At 49.5% G+C, this 22,823-nt stretch overlaps 1 protein-coding gene across 5 annotated transcripts in view; it reads right to left on the reverse strand.

The window, feature by feature from the left end:
• Positions 1-22,823, reverse strand: part of RAB11FIP4 (RAB11 family interacting protein 4) — a 91,237-nt gene that overhangs the window by 19,289 nt on the left and 49,125 nt on the right. Inside the window, exon 1 of one of the 5 annotated variants that reach the window (XM_021414675.1) lies at positions 1,943-2,098. The exons of 2 other annotated variants lie outside the window; for them this stretch is intronic. In XM_021414675.1, coding sequence (XP_021270350.1) covers positions 1,943-1,948 — 6 coding nt within the window. In that variant the 5' untranslated portion in view covers positions 1,949-2,098. Of the gene's footprint in view, positions 1-1,353; positions 1,497-1,858; positions 2,099-22,823 lie in introns of those variants that run through there. 2 more of the 5 variants (XM_021414673.1, XM_021414674.1) reach the window with 2 other exon arrangements.

The raw sequence follows: 22,823 nt of genomic DNA on the forward strand, positions 1-22,823 counted from the left end.
CCAAGCACATCACAGCGCTCGAAACATGACAAAGACAAGCTAACAGCCCAGTGATCATGAACTCCGGCACATTCAGCAGGCTGCTTTTTCACTTATATGGTAAAATGAAAAACAAAAAAAACCCACCATGGTTTACTGTGGAGTTTGCAGCACAGGCAGGAGATATTTCTATCCTTGAATCCACACAGACAAAACAAACAGGGATCAAGCAGAAACTGTTCGTAACAACATTCATCTGCACACTGAAAACAAAATTCAAAGCAGAGTCACATCCAAAGACCCCCTGCTACTGTGCAGCCCTATAGCTGCAGCACTGTGCCCCAAGCACGGTTATGCTGTTAGGAAGTGCTTACAGAGCCTCTCTTATGTTCAGTGCAGTCTTTGACCTAAATGACTGTAGGAAGACCAACAGGAATTCAATTATTATGCTACACTTCAGAATTTAAGGGGTCAGCTGCCCGAACACAGTGATTATTTGGACACTGAAGCCCAGCTAACAGCACAGCAGCAGCCCCCGATGAGCTTTATAGCCACGCAGAACATTTCACTAGAACACTGCATTCAAAACACTGAAAGAGTTGATCAAGGTGCGTTCCCGCATGAACCAGGCTGGTTAATCAATAACTAAGGCAAAGCTATTCCATTCCCCTCCTGTGCTGGCAGGGAAGCGTTCTGCTTTGCAGCTTCTGCACCTGGCTGAGATCCCCCACGGCCAGGGCTGCACAGCCCCAACAAGGCAGTGCCATCTGCACGGCTTCCTGAGGGCAGCTGCCATCCGCTGCAACTCTTCTAATGGCAAAGTTACTGAAAGGGGTTATAAAGCCACTTAAAGCCTACCACACCCAGCAATGGGAACAGCGCAGGCTCCTCTCCGGGCAGGTGCTACCAAACAGCCATGAGAAATTCCACCATCTAGGAGATGTGAATTGTGTGAATAATATTTCATGGCACCAAACATCTGGTGCTGACACCACACTGCTCCCCCCAGCCCAGGAACCACGAGGGCCAGTGGCAGAAAATCCTTCACATTGCTGACGAGATCGCACTTCATTTCTTCTTGCTGAGAGCCAAGAAACCATTAGGGAAAGGCAACCCGGCCCCTTCAGCACAGCAATCCCACACCGGGAAGAAGGACCACACATAACGGGAACGGCTACAGTAACACATCAAAGGGGACTGCAAGATCCACGTGAGGCTGGCACAGGGGCTCGAATACAGGCACCACAAAGCCCTCACTTGGGACGCCTATTCCAGCAGCGTTCTCTCACTCATCCGCCCTTCCTCCTTCACATCAGCCAGGTAACGCGGCGTTTCTCCCAGAGAAAGCCGCTCGTGCCCCGCAAACCCACTGACCTCGTTCATCTGCTAGACGCAACGAAGGCGATCGCGATCCCCAACGCGGCACCGCAGAGCCACCACCCCGAGCCCCGCGCCGGCCCCGCAGCCACACGCAGAGCTCCGCGCGCGGGGCACGGCAGCGCCGCCCATCGCGGGGACCCCCGCAGCACGGCACGGCGCGGCTCCGCCCAGCAGGGCCGGGGAAGGCTGCGGCTCCCGAACACGCGGTCCGAGAGCCGCGTACCACCCGCAAAGGGCTTTTTCCCGGCTGTGCCACCAGCATCCCAGAGCGCGCGCGGAGAGCCACAGCCCGGCGTCACGAACGCACCGCTCACCCTCATCACCACCACCACCACCACCACCACCACCGCCGCCGCCGCCGCACCGCTGCCATAACGACGAGCCCCGCGCGGGAACCCCCCTCCCGCAGCGCCTCTCCCGCTCCCGAGGCCCGCGCAGCGCCGGACACGAGGGCGGCCTCTTCCCCCCCGCCCCATGGAGCCGGCACGGAGCCGCTCACCCGCCCAGCGCCGGGGCAGCGCGCAGCAGCCCCGCAGATCCCACAGCACCGCCGCGAGCTCCCGCCGCCTCCTCCCTCGCTCACCCGCATCTGACCGAGCCGCGCTGACGGGCTGAGGCGCTGAGGTACTGAGGTGAGGCGCTGTGGCACCGCCCACCCCGCGCAGGGCGGCCCATCTCCGCTCCGCTCCGCGGCAACAGTTGGCGGCGCGCGCGCCCCGCCCCGCGGTTGCTAAGCGACGCGGGGGCCCGGCGTCACCGCGCGGTACCGGGGTGCCGTGACGTCACGCGGGGCCCCGCGCTGGTGCGCTGGGCTGTCTGTGCCGGGCACACTGCGGGGGCCGCGCTTTTCTCGCCTTTTTTTTACTTTTTTTTTTTTTTTTTTTTTTCCCGCGGTTGGCTTTTCCTGTGACGCATTATTGTCGAATTTGTTCCCCAGAGCTCCGACCGACGGTGGCAGCCGCCCGGGCCCTCGGTCACCCCTCATTCCCCGCGGGCGGGGATCCCCGCAGCGCACAGACCTCGAGGCTTTCGATTTGCTTCACTCCAACGGCGGCTGGCGCTGCCTCTTCCCTTTCCTACAGGAGGGTTGCTGTACTGAAGCGCTGCAGTCGCAAGGAAGGTATGGAGCCACATCCTGCTCTGAGCTGCGCTGCTGCAGCGCCCAACTGCAAGGAGCTGGAGCTGGAATGTGGAGAACTGAGCCTAATTCGTAATGAAGATTGTCACATCACCGGGATGCACAGACTGAAACCCACGTCTCAGTTACCTCGTGAACACTAGCAGCTGCAATCACGCCTCGGGGGCCTCTCGCCCCGCTCCCTGGGATGGCATTTTGCGCAGACCCTTCTGCAGAACGCCTCTGGTGAGTGATGTCCCCCATCACCAGCAGGCAGGGCTGCACGGAGCCCACTGCTCTGCCGGGACGCGGCCTCGCGCAGGCGGTAATTACACTTGGTCTGATCTTCACCTCATCTCCTCTCATCTGATTTTGGAGTGCCTCCTTTGAAGCAAACTCAATGAGACTGGTGTGAGTTACTGCGGCATTATGATGAATCACGTTTACTATGGCAGAACTAACCAAGAACAAGCCCTAATTGGGTGAATCTCTGCAGAAACATGAGGACGCGCAGTCCCTGTCCCAGAGATCTCACAGTCAGAAAAGGCGAAGACTCCAAGATAGGGAAGAGGCGACAGAGCAAGTGCAGCAGGAACGCTGTCCCAGCGGCAGCTTGTTCCCATGGCGTGTCTGGGGGGAGGTCAGCAGGGGTAAGGCAGGAGGGACGCTGCAGGCAGAGCCTCCCCGGGCTCCCGCAGCCCCTTCCCCGCCCTCCCCACACTGCACACCTGGCACGGCGAGGTCTGCTCCACTCCAGCTCCAGCAGCACGGGATGGATGCTGTGCACAGAGCAGGCTCAGCTCCAGCCCTGCTCCCACCCCCAGAAACAAAGCCCCAAGTGCCTGCAGAGCCTTGCTCTAGCAAGTCAGGAAGCAGCTCTTTAGGCTGTACACCGTGGGTCAGACCACGGGGGGCTGCTCTCCCTGTGATCCCCATTAACGTTAATAAGAGCAGAGTTCTTGCTGGTGCGCTGCCCTCCTGGCTGCGGGGGGCAGGCTGCAGATCAAACAGCACGGGTCGCGCCGAGGGCTCGCAGCAGCAGGGAGAGCACTGGAGGCAGGATGGGGCTGGCTGAGGGCCCATTAGCATCAATTCCTTGGGCCTGTAACAAAGTTGGACATAACTACTGCATGCAATTTTAGTATAAGGACATTTCAGGGGGTATTCCATTGGTCTCTCTAGAGATGAGCTGCTTGCAACCTCTTCACCGTCGGTAGGCTACACTGTGGTTGCCTAATGAGGCTGCGCTTGGAGAGGTTCTGGTTCTCTGCAAAAGCCTGCGGATGGGAAGTCAAGAGGAGGCCAGATAGCAGAGCTGCAAAGGTAGCCCCTCCAAAAAAGGGGGATCATCACTGCATCTGTATCGTTAGGCTTTTCAGATCAAGCTCTGAAGGTGCTTCGTAACAGCAGCTGTTAATGCACATTAAAGCACCTTTGTCAAAAGCATTACAAAAGTATGCCAGGCACACAATCTGTTCAGCCTTTGTTAAAATGCCCAGTAATAAAAAATGAAATAAAACAACAAGCTACCAGATCAAACTTAAGGGAAACATACGTACTCTGTACTTTAGAAATGGGCCGGAAATGTGCAGAATGAAGGCATGGATACATGCACCTCACACAGAACACAGAAAGTGTGGGCGTCCCGTAAGCACCTCCGAGCTGAAACCAAGGTGGAGCCAAGCAGCTTCACATTGCACCAAAAAGATGTAAACATGTTTAGTCAGCTGTCTCTAATGTGGGAAAATAACTCTGCTCCTCTGAGGCCAGTGTGACTTTAGGTTTATCAGCTGTTTCACCCAAGCAAACAACTGGCCGAGCCCTGGCCACATGGAGGGCAGTGGGTTTGGACAGCCCTGGGACGTGGTGCTCTGCTGGGTTCTGCTCCACATGGTCTGTGGAACATAGGCTGCTGGACAAAGTGCACAGCTTTCAGTAGTTTCAGCTCTAAGCATGTGTTTGTGACTTGTTTTTAAGTTTTTAGCCCCTACTCTGCGTAATATAACCAATTAGAAAAGGAAAAGAACCAGCTGGCCAGGACAAGAATAATTCATGCTTGCCAGTGGCTAGCATGTCTTGCAAGGCACACGGCTAACAGCAAGGTTGCAGAACAGAGCAACCTAAAGCAATGCAACACTGTACTGAGCTCATGGGTGCAACTGCCCTTTAGTACTATTGCTTGTTTGCATTAATGCATCTCTTTAATCACACAACCATACGCCATTTTGCACTGGCCTGGATTCATTCAGGACACAGGCTGGATGGTGCTCAATTTATCTGCAACTATTCAATATCTGCTTTAGTCTCCTTGATCAAAGTGTAGTTTCATGTCTTATTTACGGCTACTACTAACAGCCTGCTCTGCAGACAACTATTTATTTCCCCCCAAGCTCTTTCTGTGGTGTTCATCACTCTGACATCTGAGTGCTTTGCAAAGATTAATTCATCTTCATAAAGCCTCTTCAAAATGAGGGAAGATGGTATTCCCATTTTGCAGATCAGGAGCTGCTGCATAGACAGATTGAGGTCAAACATATCCACTCATGATCGGTCCTAATATGAAATGTCTCAGATCTAATCTTTTAAAGGTATCTTCAAATATAATGCCAAAACAGAAATCTTCTGATTGTATATTAAACTGGAGCTCTGGCTGACTTCTTGTGAAGTCTGGCAGTACGAAGATGGGAGAGGTGTGGGAGCTCTACACGCTGACCACCAGAAAGAAGGACAAAAGCTTTCCAAACGTCACTCCCAGGAACACTGGAAGCCAATACAGATAAGCCATGTGAATACAGAAGACTTTATGAGCCTTCGGGGAAGCAGCAAAATGTTCCATGACAAACTATACACAGAGGGATTTTTCTCTGCAGTTTGTAACACAGGACCGAATCCCGAGAGCAAGCTTAAGGTAAGAGAATTGCAGGTTCTCTGTGTTTCTTGGGGTTTGGCCAAGCATGGACAAATACCGAAAGCTTTGTAGTGTAGGAGACCACCCTGGGAAGTGAGGCTTTTGTTTTATTAGTGCCTTAAAAGCATCTGCGGATCAAATGTGCCACTATCACTTTACACCATGAAAACGCTGCCCAGGGGACTCTCAAGACTCATCTTTTCAAACGCTGATACCTCTTTGTCAGTTTTAATAAAAGGCAGCTACAAAAACAAAGTGGGCCATGTGGTCTCAATGAAGCGGAGACCGTGGCAATCAATAACAGAAACAATCTGCACTTACTTGCTGGGAGAATTTGCTTTTAGGAGCAACATCTATAAAATAAGACATCACTCAAGACCTCCCTTTGATTTTTCTTGGGACAATGAGCCCACTGTGCCCAGAGCACATCTGTGCTTATGGACATTTTCAAATCCAGGACAGTGTTTAGACTGATAACATGACCATGCAGTGTACGACGATGATGGATTGGAGCTCGTGGGATGCTTGACCCTCCTCTCCTGTCCTAAGCAGGATGCTTTACTGTCTCAAAAGAAAACTTCTCTAATAATTTTATTATTTTTTAATGCAACAGAGACATTATTTTCTGCTGTATTTCCTGGTCTCTCTCACAGAAGGCCCCGGGAAGTACTTGCTTGGTCAGTACATTGGTCTGTCTAATACCAGCTCCTGTCTCCAGCCCTGGTTGTTAGCACATGGGCAGGAAACACCCTGAGCTGCCTTCTGCCAGGGAAACAAACCCATAGAGGATGAGGTGGCCTTGCCTCAGTCCCCTGCACTGACAGCTACTTCTCTCCATCCGGACTGAGTGGGCAGTTACTTGACATATAGAAGTGCAGGAGCTGAACCGTTTGCTACGTGACCATTTTCACAAGATCTGCCTGCACAGAGACCTGTACCCTGCTGTGGTCCTAGAGCTGAGCACCACCATGCCATGCCAGCGGAGCACCTCCACGCCATGCCAGCTGAGCCCCCAGCTTCCACTGCCATCCATGGCCGCCTGGTCACAGCCCTGTACGTCAGCCCCCGCAACCCAGCCCTTAGTCTCAAGGTCACAACCGATATGAGATGTGAATTGCTCCATTTCCTATTACTTCGCCCTTTCGTGACGCTGTGACACTCACTGCAGCCCTCATCTTTCCATTTTTGGTACATTCCCAGCTCTTTGCTTCACCAAATGAGGAACCAGATGTTTTTAGTTCCTTCTGTCTGAAAAGCACTGCAACATTTGGAAGCAGAGGAGCTGGCTTGTCAGGTTAAGTGTGGTTCAGTAATTAATGTTAATAAAATCTCCAAGTTATGGCTGCTGCAAACCTGTATGTGCCCGCTTCAGGATTACTTTTGGTTTTAGTAGCTTGGTTCACAGGGTAAGTCAGGAATGGGCTCAATCACACTATCCAGAAACAGAACTGTCATTCTCAGATAAGGCTAAAAAACAGCAACCACCAACATATTAACAAATGGAAAAAAAATGCTGCTTTCTCTACGTAATGCCTACTAAGCATTTCAGAGGCTCGGTTGGATATTATATACACAAGTCCAATCTCAGTAAGAACATACAGATTTTAATTTGAAAGTCACACATGGACGGTCTTATCAGCTGAAACATGAATTGTATTCTAACCTGAACGACTCAATACAGACATCAAAACAATCCAATTTCCAGCCTGGGCCACCCCTAGCACACCGCTCTATCTCTGCGATTTGTGTTCCCATTCGCCCCCGTTGGCATTTGTATTGAAATCCAGCAAGGCACCAACTCCTCGGCTCTGCTCCGTAGCAGGGACAGGAAGCCAATTTTCTGCAGCACCAGAGGGTGACAACTCAATACTTCCCGTGGGATTTCATTCTGGTGAATTTTCATCTCATAGTAAGAATTGGTTTCCCTAAAAGACAGGAGCTTAGAGCCACTGCTTTGTTGTTTTTTGTTTGTCTGTTTTCTCCTCAACTCACAGAGGCACAGTAAGAAGAGGAAGAGTAGCAAGAAGGAAAGAAAACAAGATTTTTGCTATGAAGGTAGTGCTTTCAAACACAAAAACAGACAGACAAACCTTCTGTGCCAAACCTTGCAACTAGAGTGATGTCTTCCTCTGCGCCTTGCTTGCTCAGCCACCAGATCTCAGAGCCCGTTCTCAGTGCTTTATTCCAAAATAAACCAAGGCCTGGCCCAGAGCTGAGGCTCCCTGAGAGCACAGCACAGTACTGTGACAAGGAGCAGCAGGAAACCAGGAGCTAAGTCAGTACAGTTCAGTGATCATGGAGAGAGTGAGCAGCAAAGGGGGTTTATGTGGAAAAGCAACACTGCAGAACAGTTAGCTTTCCTCACCCTTCCAGCTGCTTTACCTTGCCCACGACAGACACTCCAGTACGGCGTTAACTGTTCCACTAAGATTCAGAAGCTAAAGGCTCCAGAGCTAAAGCTTTATGTTCATAAAGCAACCCAGGTTGTCCTTGTACAGGGATTCCGTGCTCTGCTCTTTGCACTGGCTCAGCCAGCTAGAGCCAGAGCCTCTCTCAGGACACAAAGATCCCAGACCACAAGACATAAAAACATTTCTGTGCACTGATTGCCTCCTCACAATAACCTCATTATCACAGCTGTCAGTCACCGGGACAAGCCAGCCACTAGCATGGGAACTACTGATAAGAGGTGCTCGCCCTCGAATGCTTCTGCTGCCTGCAACAACGCAGGTCCTGGCAGCACTGTGCTGTGCCCTGCCTCCTCCAGCACACGGATGGGACATGCAGAGAGCTTCCCCCAGCCCGGTATCACTTTGGCACGGCTGCAGCTTGCACCAAACTGCCACCTGTATGGAGGGAGGTGCTGAGCAGCTGGACGTTCACACAGTTGCTTAGATTTGTGTCCCACGACTGTGATATCTTGTGATCAGACTGAAAAACCTAAAGGCTGTTTTCCTTATTGATCTCTCATGTGTACGTCTTGAATCCGCTCGCTACCCCCCTCCAAAAGCGGTAATCCAAGATCTGTGCATTACCAGTCATGAACCATGTACATAACCTCTGCTTCCTGCAAGCCCCTGCTCCTGGTAACGGGCTGTACTCCTGACATGCTGATGTACAGCCCAACTTGTCGCTCATGTTGGTTCTACCTCAGACAGCGGCGTAGCAAAGAGGATTTGGTCCCCAGTTACGGACCTGCACTGCTAAATGATTTTGAGAAAATCCAGAGAAACTCTTGTCACCATTTAAAATCAGCTGGAACACCTTTTCCAAGGCAGAGGTGTTTAAATCTTACAGAGTACCCTGAACATCCAGTGCCTGAATCAGAAACTGTAACAGATGGACTCAGAGGGCTTTTTTAATTATGGCTATTAATAAGTGCAAATGCTCACAGTGACAAATGCAATTTATTTTTAGTCTCTGCTGGGATATTAGCCTGGGCTTCTCCAGCCCTTTTGGGCAGGCTCCTTTGGCACAAAAGCACCGCACCCTGCCTGTCTGACCACCTGCACGGTGTCTGTCCTACCGCCTTGCTTCACTCCTCTCCCAGCACACGTGAATATTCTTCTAACTGGAACAGTTTAAAGGCTGCAGCTTAGTTAATCTGGAATTACTCACAATGTAAATCAACTCTGAATTGGGCCTTAGTACTGAAATGAACAGATTAACTCAAGATTTGTTGAGACAGGGAAGCCTGGCTCCGTAGCCACAAACACACTACGAATGCAGATGTCTTTTCTAAAGCCATTTCTTCTGCAGTTATTTTTCAAAGTAAAAATGGGCAGCACCATGGGGGGAAGATGTGGCTGCAGGAATCCATCTGCAGCAGCAAGGATCCCCATGCACATGGGTCCCCACCACCTTCCCCTCTGCTGGGACATAATGCCCAGCTCCGCACCAACACCAACACCCCAAAACGACCTCGCTGGGAATCCTGGCAGCAAGAAACACAAGTATTTTGAATCTGATTCTCGTGGCCATTTCACTAGGTTACACGTGCAGTCTTAACCATTCCCAAAAGAACACTGTGGTAAATATAAACTGTGATAACAACTGATGTAAAATAGAGCTATTGTTTGTACTTAACTGGAAGCAGTCAGGATTTCATGCCTGCAGTTTGTGGTTTCTTCTGAGATCTTTGCAGTAGTTTTTGTATATATTACAAGTTTATTCCAATAAAAGCTCTTTTTTTTTAGACTGAGAGCACCAGAAAGGACGTGGGGAGACCTGGGTTATTGCACTTGCATGTCATAAGGAACATAAAGCAGGCTTCATTGCTATTCATAGGACAATTTGCTTTGCTAATATATTGACACGGGATTCTCTCCAAGAAGCGCATCTCAGCCAGAGAAATATACTAATTCTGTTACAGACTGGATGGTGCATTTTGCTTGTTAAGGTTTTTTGGAGAGGTTTTGTTGGGTTTTCTTTGTTTTTAGATAGGGCACTGTGATTTACCAAGTCAGCCAGCCCTGGGGCTGTGCTGAAGCACCTTGCTAGGATGGATGCTGCACAGCACCAAAATTGTCCACAGCCAGGAGATACTGTCCTCGTGCATTTGGTTTTGCTCTTTCCTCTTCCCCGGGCAATGGGCGCTATGGGGAGAGAGCATTTCACATGATTAATTTCCTGCTGCAGTAGGGAGGATGTGCTCCCTTCTTCAGCTGTGTTTTTGCTCACTGGTGCTCAGACAAATGAGCTGTGGGCAGCGATCTGCAGCGGCGCAGCACTGCTCCTGAGCACAGCGCAGCAGCTCTGCCAGGACCGGCTGTCTTTCCTTCCTGAGCGATAGCAGCACTTTATCATTAAATCATAACTAACATCATAATAAGCTACATCACAGAGCTCCTCAGCTGAGACTTATTTTTTATCTGCTGCTTCTAGGAAAAGCAATGATCCTTTGATATCCAAATATGCTTCAGCAAGCTGCCCACCAGATACAGGCACCCTGCAATAAATCAGTGAGCTTTTCTGCTAAAGCCCAGGCTCAAATCTACCGACATCAGTAACAGACCTTCCTCTGACTTAGGACACATTTTGTGTCAGCCCTTCTGTTGTCTTTCATGGAACCATAGAATGGCTTAGGCTGGAAGAGACCTTAAAGATCACTGAGTTCCTATGCCTGCCATGGGCAGGGAGTCTGACACAAACACCCACACAAAGCGTCCCCCAGTGCCAGCCCACCCCGCCTGCCAGCCAGCCCTGCCACCTGCCTGCAGATGGAATTGGGCACATCTGGCATTTCCTGTGGTTTGGTTACAGATGCCAAACATCCAGTTCTTGCTTACAGTGACCAGCACCTCCTGTGGAATTAGTCCTGAGGGTTTAACTGAACTTGTTTGTAGGGAAAAATAACAGCTTATGGCAGCTAAATGAGACCCATCAGCCTAGCTACAGCAAAATCTGGGGCAACCAGACCTCTGATTAGGCTTGTTTCATGCCACCTGCAGTATTCCGAGGTGTCAGCACTGCTGGCCTGGCTCAGCCGGGCTCACTCCGACAGCAGAAGGTGGGCACTGTGCCCCAGATGTGGCTCCCGCTGCCTGCTGCCAGCAGGACACCGAGCTCGGAGCCACAGCACTGCAGGCGGAGCAGCCCAGGCTGCAGAAGGCTGCACGTGAGAGATGTCTTTTCTTGAAAACATCTCTATTAATAAAACAGTAGGGAACGTAGAAATGCAGAGTTATCTCAGAGTAAAAGGTTTCTTTCGGAGCTCCCCGAGGAGGCAGAAGCAGCTTGTTACGGAGCTAACATGTCTTTTACGGCCACAGCCACATGAATAAGAAATATTTCAGCGTGAGGAGCAGTTTAGAGAGGCACAAAGCAGGAAAGCCAGGCAAGCAGAACAAGTGGCTTTGAGTAACAAAACCCGCAGCTACTGGAAGACCTCCTGAAAGGTTTCGAGTCTGAAACAATCCATGACCTAATTAGGTGGCACTGTTACTGGAAAATAGAGGAAGGAACAGAAAGAAAGGACAAGGAGATAAAGGGGAGGAGAGACAGAGAGGCCCGAACACACGGCTGGCAGCCACGCAAGAGCTGCACACGGTGATGTTCACTGAATGAGCACGAGCGCGCTCAGCAGGGCACAGACAAGGGGAGCCTTGCCCCACTGCCCTGTGCTTGTGTACAGTCTCCTCTGTTACTAAAATATAACATTTTTCTCTAAAGAGAAGTGGGTTAGGAAGCCCTAACCAGCCATAGGGGAACAAGTACAAAATATTGTAAGGATGTGATCTGCATCGTACAGCAGGGAGCGTGGCCAGCCCAGCCCTCCGCTGCGCCTGCGAGCCCCGCAGTGAGCACACGCTTCCTACGAGCATGCTTCTTCCGAAGATGTGCTGCAGTCCCTGCATGTCTCCGCCAAGAAACGTTTCAGCCAGGAGCGCGTGCATACCTGCAGTGAGAGCTGGCTGAGCCAGCGGCACACAGACATGCCCACGCTCCAACCACAGGCACAGCACAGCACTCGTGAAGGCTGGGCACTCTCTTTGAAAGTGGCAGCTACGGCACACAGGAAAACCAGCTTTTTCCCTGTTGTCATAGAAATGCAGGTGACTCAATCAGCAGTACAACCACTAAAGAGATCTTTCTTCTGGGTTAACGTAACCTTCTGCAGGGCCGGTGTTTCTGCAGTCACTTTCCCCCCATTAAAAGCAAGCACGAACACTTCAGAAAGCAGAAAAGTTCAGAGGGAACAAGAGTGCACCGCTCGTTTGAGTTCTGCGTAAGAAATTAGGAAGTACAGCCTGGCCCAGCTAAGATCTCACATTCAAAACAACACCACTGTACTATGGTTTCTGCCCTTGGTGAGAAAGGGGCAGGAATGGCTCGCTGCGCGCCGCAGTGCCGGGCTGCCCTGTTGCATCAGCAGTGCAGGAAGGGATGTGCAGAGCCCACCAAAGGCAGGGACGGCTCTGGGAGGCTGCCCCAGCCCTCTCCTGCAGGCAGCGCTGCTGTAGGCAGCATGCACACACAATGAAAAGAAAAAGCTGACAAAGGGAGAAGGGTTGGGCTCAGCTTTCCCACCCTACAAGTTTTTCTAAGACTCATCTCCTTCAATCTCCCCCCATTCCGTTAATGGCTAGTTAGAGCAGTTTCACGCTGACTGAAAGCAGAATTCTGTGCATTTTAACTTTGGTTTTTAGCCTGATTTACTGCCCTGATCCACAACTCCCTTAACAAAAAAACAACCTCTGGGGAAGACAATTCATCCTTTCTTAAAGTTATACTTACTGAACAGGGCTGTGGAAATCTCTATAGGACACTCTCAGGTCTCCAGTCCGTGAGCAGCAGCCAGGTTTCTCCCTTGCCTCAGCTCTGAGGGATGTGAAGCCGGAGCTGGGACTGCGCTGTGCGGTGCCGATGAGGCTCTCAGGGCGCATCGTTGCCAAGAAACCCGGGGCAGACTCCAAAGCCTCCGGCTCTCGCCCAGCTCAGGCATTCCTCCCCGAGCTCCTTCCAGCAGGGGCGGCCAGCACGGCGGGCACGGCAGGGCTGGGAACAGCACTGCTCTCCTTGGTTCAGGTACAGCTCAACTTCCATGCAGCGCTTCCACCGGTTTGAAACGTTGCTTATGTAGCAAATCATTTTGTATCTGGAACTGGAACTAGCTTTCTACTTCAGTCTTGCTTTTGAAACAAAACAAATGCTGTTCTTAAAATGTTTAGACAACTGTTTAGATGCTATTAATGTTACCAAATAAATTGGTTAAAAATCTGGTCAAAACTAAACTGAAACACAGAAAGATGTCAAAATGAGATGAAATTTAGGCATAATTCCCTTTCTCCGAAGCCAAAATGCTGTCAAAATCGGTATTTTAAGGTCATTTCAACTGTAACAGAAAACAGCTTTGCTGAAATGCGTCCTGCCTTGGCTTGGCACTCCATCCAGCACCGCATCCAGAGATGCCATCACAAGAAGGGGAAGGGAAGGGACACGCTGCGGCAAGAGGGCAGGAGTGCTGAGGGATGGCAGTGCTGGCACAGCAGGAGCACAGCCCCCGTTACCTGCCTGGGGAAGGGAGCATTGCTGGGGCTGTGCTCTTCAATTTCGGATTAAACGTGTTGCTTTGGGAATAGTCCTGGCAAATCCCAGCAGATTAGAGCTGGCAAAGGGGAGAATGAATGGCAGAGGGAAGGCGGGGGGGGGGGGTGGTAAGCGGTTGTGCTGGCAAAAGGAGAGCCAAGGATAAACGTTGTTTTGTCAAAAGTTTCATTATCTTGCCATGTTTCTAGGACCTGGGAAATGTCTAGACCAAAGGGAGGAAGAGGGAAATTACACAGGCTGGCTGTTCTTGCAACACCTGATTGCACTTCCTACCGCTGCAGTTCTTGAAACATGATCAAAATGTGGAATAAAAATCCCATCCTGATAGAGACCTAACTTAAAACTGCGCCAGTAAGGATGCGGTTGGCTCCAGCCAGCCAGGACAAGGCAGGTGTGGGGCTGCAGTCTGCCCAGCAGTGTGTGTTGGAGGCGGCAGTTTCTCGCAGGAAGGCTTCATTTGCTCCACTCTGAATGATCGCTTCAGAAAACGTGGCTTCCCTCTTCCAGGGTTTTCTTGCAGAAACTTTTGCGAGTTATTCTCCAGATGATTCACATTTAGCCTTACAGACTATTTTTAGCTGCTTTTCTTTCGGCACATGTTCTTGGAGAGCCCCTGCTATTTATGTGGTCTCTGCTTCCCTCCTTGTGGCTTCTCCTCACAGCAGCCCCGTGCAGCCGGGGCTGCTGTGCACAGTGCACTATGAAGCCCATCTGAGCCCCCTGAGCTCAGCAGCAGTGGCCTTTGTCACCGTGAAGATAGGCAGTGGAAAGAAAACAAGCCAGGGGAAAGCAAACACATTCCAGGTCCGCAGAGTGTTTGCAGGGCCATTCGGGATGGGCGAAGGTCTGCTGGTCTGGACACATCTCAATAGATAACGTGAAGCTGACGGTACAAACATGCTGTAAATACATACAGAGGCAGCTGGGTGCAGCCAAGCACTGAAAAGCATGAGAAAATTGCTGCAGTTCTGGGGGAAACCTGACCCCAAGACATGAGGTTAGGGTCACACAGTTTTCCCAGCTTTAAAAAATGGGAGGCATTAACTCGTCATTGTGTCCATGGGCAGCGTCAAGGTAGGTGTACGTACACTGGTACTGAGGATTAGTTTCACAGCTTTGGCACAGATATTGTGGGACACAGCTAACAACCCCAAACACCTACGTAACGTTACCAGCCCCAGCAGCAGCCCCATGAGCAGCACAGCGCCTTGTGTCAGGCTACACTGATTTCTTTCACATATGGGAATAGTGTCACTACAAATATAAATAATATAAATAATAAAGTCACATAAATTACGGCCTGTCTTGCTTTAACTATACCCATACAAAAGCCTATTGTTACGAACTGTAAGAGTTCAGTGCTGTTGAGCTTCCTGCCTCTCTTCCAAATGTGGTTAACTTTTTCTAACGAGTCTAAATTTGTAGAGGCGCGAGGCTGGGACTCACACACACATGCAGCGTATGCACACAGCACAGACACTGGGAAATGTAACTAAAACAGAAGTAAATTAGCTGGCAAAAGAGGTGAAAACAGACTTAAGGTACGAATATTAAGTAAGCTTTGAATAAAAATGGCAGTTTTTTTCTGTGCAGTCTTCCCTGGCTGACAAGTAAATCTCTCCCTTACCATGGAGAGATTCAGCATGCTCTAGTATGTAACATTGCCTTTCAAGATTCCACAAGTATGGCCAAGCTTTTTAGCTCATAACGTGCTAGGTTAGTAAGAGCTCACAGGGAGCCAACATATGGGTGTACTTAGGAGCACATTAACAGCTGTAGTAGAGCAACTAAGTCCATTACACTGAGCAGTGGAGTTGTACTCTCTTCCTGTTGCCAATCCTGCAATAATTAGGACTGCCGTGTGGTTCAGCAGTCTAAAAGAACTGGCAGACTAAATTAATCCCAGGAGTAATTCAAGGAAGACAGAGGAGTTACACCAAGAGTCATGGCCCACCGTGTTCCTTTCCTTGAAGCTCTCATTTGGATATATTAGCTACTTGCAGGCTGAAGTCTGGGCTACTAAATGGTAATTAGACAGCTACATGGGAAATAATTACCTGATTATGAGATGATTCATTAGTATTCTGTCAAGATACGATTATCCTGGCATCTAGGGAATACACTGCATTTCTTCTTTGCTCCTTACAAGATGATGACAGCAGCATAAAGCACTTCTGCCCTAAATCCCTACAGAAAGGAACAGCAAAAGAGCACAGACAGCAGCGCTCGGTACCCAGGGATCTAATGAAGGCAGAAAAATGCAGGGTAGACTGACACAGCCCGGTGCTGTGGTGACAGGTCAAAACCAGACAAGGAAACAGCCTCACTAACGGCAAGAACCAAGTGAGATCCTACCCACACTATCCCCCCAATAGACCAAATGAACCACTCAACCACAAACACACAGCCTTACAGGGGGAGAGAAACAGTTTCTGGCTGCTTGTGCATTGCAGCGTAAGCACGCACTTTGTGACCATCAGCTCCAAATGAAGCATTGCAATAAGGCATAGAAGCCTGACTGGAGGATAACAGCATGTGTACCTCCAGCCCCTTAAACACCAGCAAAAAGCAGAAAGCTGATACAGTGGGGAGAGGTGAGATGAGATGTACAATGCTAGCTCCTAACAGCATACAGCCTGACCTCACTAGTTGGAACATGGCTGTTTGTACAAAGGTGCAGCAAATTTGTAATGGCCCCCTCGACTGCTTTTATGAAGTAGAAGTAGATTTGACACCTACAAATCTTTCTAGGCATCACAAACAAGTGTAGGTGAGCAAAAAAGGAATATAAACCTTCAGCACCATCAGCGTCAGAACTGCTCTAGTCCTCGGTCGAGGCACTGCTTTGCACTCTGCCTTTCATTCAGGCAGGCTCTGCAGAGCTGTGGAGCAAGAAAAAGCATTCTAGAAAATTATCAGCCCATGAAATTTAGTATTCAGCTCCACCTACATGCATAAGTGTACTGCTGAATTTTACATGTGCTCAGATATGAAAGCTGGGCCAGCAGACAAGGCACCAGCTGAGACAAAGGTGCAGGTCCCCACTTACTGACAGGTGTCTCCCATGACCTCAGTGGCATACAGTCACCTGGCTCCTCTGCAAAGCTCTCCCACCTCTGTCCTGGGCCTTAGCACTGCATAGCTCAACTTATCTTCTGCAAACTTGGGATGAATAACAATTTTCTAGCTCCCAGAGAAGCCATGAGTTGAATTCATTAGAGCCTACGAAGCACTTTGATAGTATAATAATAGAATAGGTATTGTAGATAGTTTCTATGCTAATTCCTTCATCTACATAACTGTGGCTGCCTCCTCCAGGAATTTAACAGATACATGGCATGCAGAATAAACACCTCAGAAGTAACAAGCCTCTGTACAAAGTTTGCAGATCATCTCCACACCTTGCCACCCTATAGTCACCCTACAGCTATTCCTCTGGGACAACTGAGAGCAGCTTCCTGTGAGATGATGGAAAATCAGCGCACAGAGCCCACGAATTGTGTTGCTTTGAGCATGTTTTGCACTTAGGGGTACAAACCAGGCTGGCAGCCCTTTTAAAAATCACCCAGTGACAAAAACCATGCTGACCAGATCTCTGGGATGGAGATGTGTGGGCCTCTTGGCTGTTTCCCTCCTCCTGCATGGAGGTGTCATTAGGGCTCTTCACATCCATACTCTTCTCCTGGTCCAGGTCCTATCCAATCCTTAATTCCAGACAAAGCAAATTGCTCAGCTGCCCAACACCTTAGGAAGCGGCAGGAACCAACCCCCGTGCATGTTGGTACAGCCCCCAGCCGTCACCTCCCTGGGAACACTCAGCCTTGCAGCCCTGGTGCTGAGCACCCTGCGATGAACTTTGCCTCCGTGCTACCCCTTCGCCAGACAGCTCCTAGTTAATGAGCCTGTGTGAGCTCAACTGGCTCTAGACAGTATTTTCAAATGTGACCACTATGAAAGGAAAAAAAGAAATAGGTCGAGACGATTATGCAGAGTGACTAATGATTGCTGCATGCTGGGCTGATATGTGAGGTCTGCCTATGTTTTCAAAGGTGCATAATAATATGTCCTTGTCTGACCTGCGGTGCTGCTGACACTTTTCCTGAATTGATGCCTTCTCACAAGTGCCCATTAGGCTGGAAGCTTGAACGCCCACAGTGAATGATGCCAGCGGAGTGGAAGGGCTAGCAAACTTCGCAGAGCTTCCTTTTAAGTTTCACTTCACTTCTTCAAAGCCAGGCAGCAGGACAATGATGTGACTGTCGAGCCCTTCTGGAGCTGTTTGCTGAGGGATGTGTCTGCAGTTCTCAGGCTGAGGGGCACAAGGCATTAACGCAGACTGATCCTGGAGCTGGGTAGGAGGAAAGAGAAGAGGGGGCCATTCTGCTTGGCACTTCTAGGCAGGAGAGCACGCTCTGCCAGCATGCTTGCCATCCCAACAGCCAGAACTGGTAGTTTACCCTCAGCTATAACTGCGCTGAACCTGGAGTTCCCTGGCCAACCAGCAAGGCAGCAGGCTCAAACTTGAAAAAAAAAAAAAAAAGCCTTTCATTTATCTCGCAGTCCCTTCAGGGCTAAGAGTGTAAATACAATCCTTGAGAAATGTCCTTGACAAGCAAAGACGTACCAGGAAAAGCATAACCTCTGGTTCAGCCTAACTCTGAGGAGGATCTGAACCACAGAGCCGCCACATATAGGCTGCTGGGCCCAACATGGAGAGGGAAAGGCAGGGGCAGATCTGCTTAGGAGGCAGGACACCTTCTTCAGTGTGCACCAGAAGCACAGTGCTACGGCAGGAGCAGTCTGCGAGTGATGGGGAGCAGCGTGGGCAGGGCCCTGCAGTGCAGCTCCAGGCTCCCCACCTCAGCCCCAAGGTGCTGCTCAGAAGTTAACAGAGATCAATTTTTGCCCCATTGTCCCAGCTCTGCAATCATTGGCAGAGAAGAATATTTTTGCACATGCTCCTTGATTTAGATCAACTCAAGTGACAAGAACACTCTTCCCACTTTTTTGAACAATTGCTTTTTTTAAAAAGAAAGCTTGCCTGAGCCAGCAGCCTGATTGATCCATACACGCATTTCTTTCCCAAGTGAAAAAATCTCCAACTGCTCATCCTCTGTCTTTCATCCTAATTAAATAGTGATGTGAAGTAATCAGCGGCATTGTCAATGGCTTTGGTGCTGCACAGACACTTTTGAATATACAATATTAGAAGGAAATGAAGCCAGATTTCCCCCAGCAGTCACAGCAGGACCAGCTGTGTAGGCAGAGAACACCCCTGCAACACAGGTGGAACTGCCACTGACCCAGGGAGGACCTCTTGGGCTGTGAGACAGTCATGATTCAAGTCCCAGCAGTCTGCAATGTGAAAAGAGTGGGAGATTTAAAATGGCTGAAAGAGCAATGCTGCTCTGCTCAAGGGAATATTGTCCTGGTGCCCTTCTGTGGAAGGACTGACAGCACCATTAAGGCTGCCCTAGCTACCTGCAGGGGCTTGTAAGCATCATATATGGAAAGACAGGAATGAATTCAGACCTTGTCAGTAGGACTGGAGGGAATGGCATCAAGCTGTGCCAGGGGAGGTTCGGGTTGGATATTAGGAAATACTCCTCCAAGGGAGTGGTCAGGTGCTGGAATGGGCTGCCCAGGGAGGTGGATGAGTCACTGTCTCTGGAGGCGTTCAAGAATCGTTCAGATGTGGTACTGAGGGGCATGGCTCGGTGGGCAATATTGGTGGTAGGCGGATGGTTGGACTGGATGATCTTGGAGGTGTTTTCCAACCTTGGTGATTCTATGATTCTATGATTGTAGTGCTGGCAGAAGGCCTGGGCTCTGCAGTAGCTCTCCACCGACTTTGGTGAGATAGGTCAGGCATGGACACCTAGCTTCCAAACCCACAGTTCCTCATTTCTGCACAGATCTGTCAAAGACTCTACCCCCACGAGGAGACCTCTTCCTGTGCTGCATGCAGTGTGGCTTCCTTACCATTTCAGGACAGAGTCAACTACCTCTAGTTACCTTTCAAGTTCTATTTCCGTAATCCAGTCAAATTATAATACTGAAGAGCTCTTAAACACTGATCCCTGCCCTCATCACGCACCTATTAATAACATCTAATATGGAAGCGTTTAGATGCCATCAGAAGAGAGCTCCTGTGAGGCAGTGAGTTGTCAGCAGGGGGGAAGCTCTGGGACCTCACGTCATCTGTGAAGCAGCTACAGATGGCAAATTACTATAGGAAACAGAAATGCCTGTGGGTCCATGTGGTTCTTGTTACCACCAGCTCTTGGGGAAGTGGTGTGAGTGTGAAGGCAGCCAGAGCCTGCTGGAGCTGGAGTCAAACCAAACATGAACGTTTTGGTCTTGTAAGTATTGATAAGAAGAGTACTGGTTTCTTTCCTTTCTTATCTCTTCCTTCTATGATAAAGTGTCCCTGTTCTCCCAGGGGAGAGGCAGCGTCCCATATGAGTGACACTATACAAATGCAGTCCGGGGGAATTGTCTCTTCCTGTAAAGGTTTTTGATCTGAAGAGATTATATGAGCTAGAGGAAACGTGTGCCACCCAGCAGCACAGCAAGGAATGCCCAGGCTCTAACTCAGGAAACATCTGAGAATTTTCTTCATGGGGAAAAAACAGTCATCTCTACTAATTGTAAAGAAAGTGACCAAGGACTTTCCCCAGCCCTAGGATTTGCTTCACGAAGCCCAAGTCATTGCTGCCAGCACGCTTCCCTGCTAAAGCCGTTCTCTGTGGGCTGGCAGGGCACGTCCTGTGGTATCCGAGTCCGAAGACTTTCCCCTTTGAGTACCACAGCATGACATGGGATGTCTCCTGAGAGCAACATTTTGCTTTCGTGCAGTAATCTGAGCAATCTTACTCAGAGTTTCTTTACAGGTAAGGAGATGTATCAGACGACACGTGAAAGCGCTGAATTCACTGCACAACACTCCCTTTGATGATGCCCCAGCAGTATCTCACTGTTGGCTTTGCTATGAGACAGCCAGAAAGGTTTCACGTGAAGTTTCCAAACACTGCAGAAATACAATGCTAGCAATTTACTCTTTCACTTCCTGACAGCTTCACAGATGAGAAACCTGTGGCAGCTCCCAGAGCTAGATAAACCCCGTCAGGTGACTCATAAAGGAACGGCTGTTATTTTCATGCTGAGGAGTTCAGAGGTAAATGTTTATGAAAGCCAACATTTATCTGTTAGCCTCACACAATGCCATGCATTACTCATATCAGATCTCACAGACGCAGTGAAATACTGACTTCATTCATTATTTAGGTCTCCCTCCTCTCTTTTCCGCAGGGTTAAAAGCAGCTCATGAATCTTTTTTCGGAAACATCTCTGCAAGTTCATTTTAAAAAGAGCATCAAGGAATCTGACCAACAGTTCTTAACGGTTCCTGTACACGCCTTGGTTCTGGGCGGGCTCCCACCCCTTTCCTGGCCTCCTGTGAGCATGCCTTGGGGCACAGCAACCATATGGCCCATCCTGCAGCGGAAGACACGTGCCCCAGTTACCCCAACAAATCTTCCTCGGTGAGGTTAACCTTCAAGGACACGGTAATGAAAAACTGATGGGAGCAACAAACAGCAATAAGCCTTTGAACGTGCATGTGCCAGCAAGAAATACGGAACAGTTACTGATAAAGAAAGCTTCCTGTGGGGGCTAGACAAAAACACTTGAGCTTCTGTCTCTTGCTCCTCCTGTGACCAAAACAAACCAAACAGATCCTCTCTGCGGCTGGGAGATGGTGGTAGCACATTCTGTCTGTATCAGTTTAAAAGTTCTTCCAGTTTTAAATAAGGTGAGGATTTGTACACAGTGTTATGAATATATTTCTACCATGGGCAAGAAAGTTTACTTAAGTATAGCGCTATTCTATGAAAATGGCTGGACAAAGCTCTACGATACATGGGTTAGCTGTCCTCTGACAACCAAGAACAAAGCAAACTCTTTTGCAAAGCCGAGCTGCTTGTTATCGCAGCCCTATTGACAAAGGCTGGGCAAAGCTCCAAGGAATCAGCCTTTTCAATATGCCTTTTTATAACCTTACTGTATCCACGTGCATTTCCTTTCCAAACACTTCCCAGCTCTGTTCATTTGAGAGCAGGCTGCCGGGTTCATGCTGTAAGCCGTGAATGCTCATCATTTGCATCCACCCTGTATCAACGCTGCCACGGCTACGTTATGACTCCACTTTAACCTTGCTAGCAGCATATCATAACGCCTTGTACCAAAACAAGCCTGAGTTCCAGGACACACATTCACCCAAACCAGCTGCTGTGTCTCATGGCCTGTTCTCCAGCTGATACCACACTCAGATGGGTAATTACAATAACAGCCTGTACAAAACGGTGGGCCAAACAGCAAAACTCCCAATTAATAAAGCCTCTCAAGGGCCTAATTAGTCCTGCCTGGATTTCTGTAAACTTAGGAAACGTAACAGTTGACAATTTTTTCCCCATTTCTCATCTGTTTAGCCAAACTCTTGAAGCAAGCTCAGCTCTGCTTGGCTCCCCAGCACATGGAGCAGGCAGGGTCCACACTTGCTGCCCCGCGGCCTGCGTCCGGGCTGCGTCCTGCAGAAACGCACCACCTCTGTTCCACACAGCTTGCACCGAGCTTCAGCAGCCTCTTCTTGGCATGGCACTCCCTGACAGAAGCTGCATTTCTCTGCCATCTCTGTTCCCTGATTATGGCCTCTGTGTCTCAGATTAGAAGAAGGTCAAGTAGCCCGTATCTCTTTTTAATTTTTAATCGCAATTTCATGCTGTTATTTCAGCGGCTGGAGGCAGCGTAGCACAAATCCCTCAGGAGCAGTTCGTGGATACTCTCTTGTTATCTGGCCTACTTTACTTCCCCGTTCAGCTACAAATTGCTTATCACAGCCCAGATGTGTGGCAGTACTGGAAGCGGACACCTCTACCCCATCTAATAAATTCTCCACTGTACCATGTAAAAAAATGCATTTTGGTCCTTCTCCAGCTTCTAAAAATAGAATATAATCAAGATCTAATTTTTAGCTCTGTAAGCCCAGCTGAGTGCCGTAGTCCAATTTGAATCAGTTCCGTTTACACCTGGAGCAGATGCTGCCACTGTGGCTCTGGGCAGGAGCAGCACCAGCAGTGCACGGGCAGCGGGCATGGAGCTGGGGAGGCCAAAGCCCACAGTTCTGTGGGGATCTGGGGCTTTTCAAGGGCTGGGCATGAAACATGAGGAGAAGGAAGCTGGAAAGGAGTCTTAAAGCTTCATCGGTAGTTTTGGTGTCAATACTTGAAGCTATTGAAATCAAGTATTTGAACCCTAAAACACTGCAGGCAGTATAGCAGTAACTGTGCGACAGAAATAATGTCTGTAAGATTTCACCTAAGGAGCATTTTT

This window comes from Numida meleagris, chromosome 17 (assembly GCF_002078875.1).
Source record: "Numida meleagris isolate 19003 breed g44 Domestic line chromosome 17, NumMel1.0, whole genome shotgun sequence".
NCBI lineage: Eukaryota > Metazoa > Chordata > Aves > Galliformes > Numididae > Numida > Numida meleagris.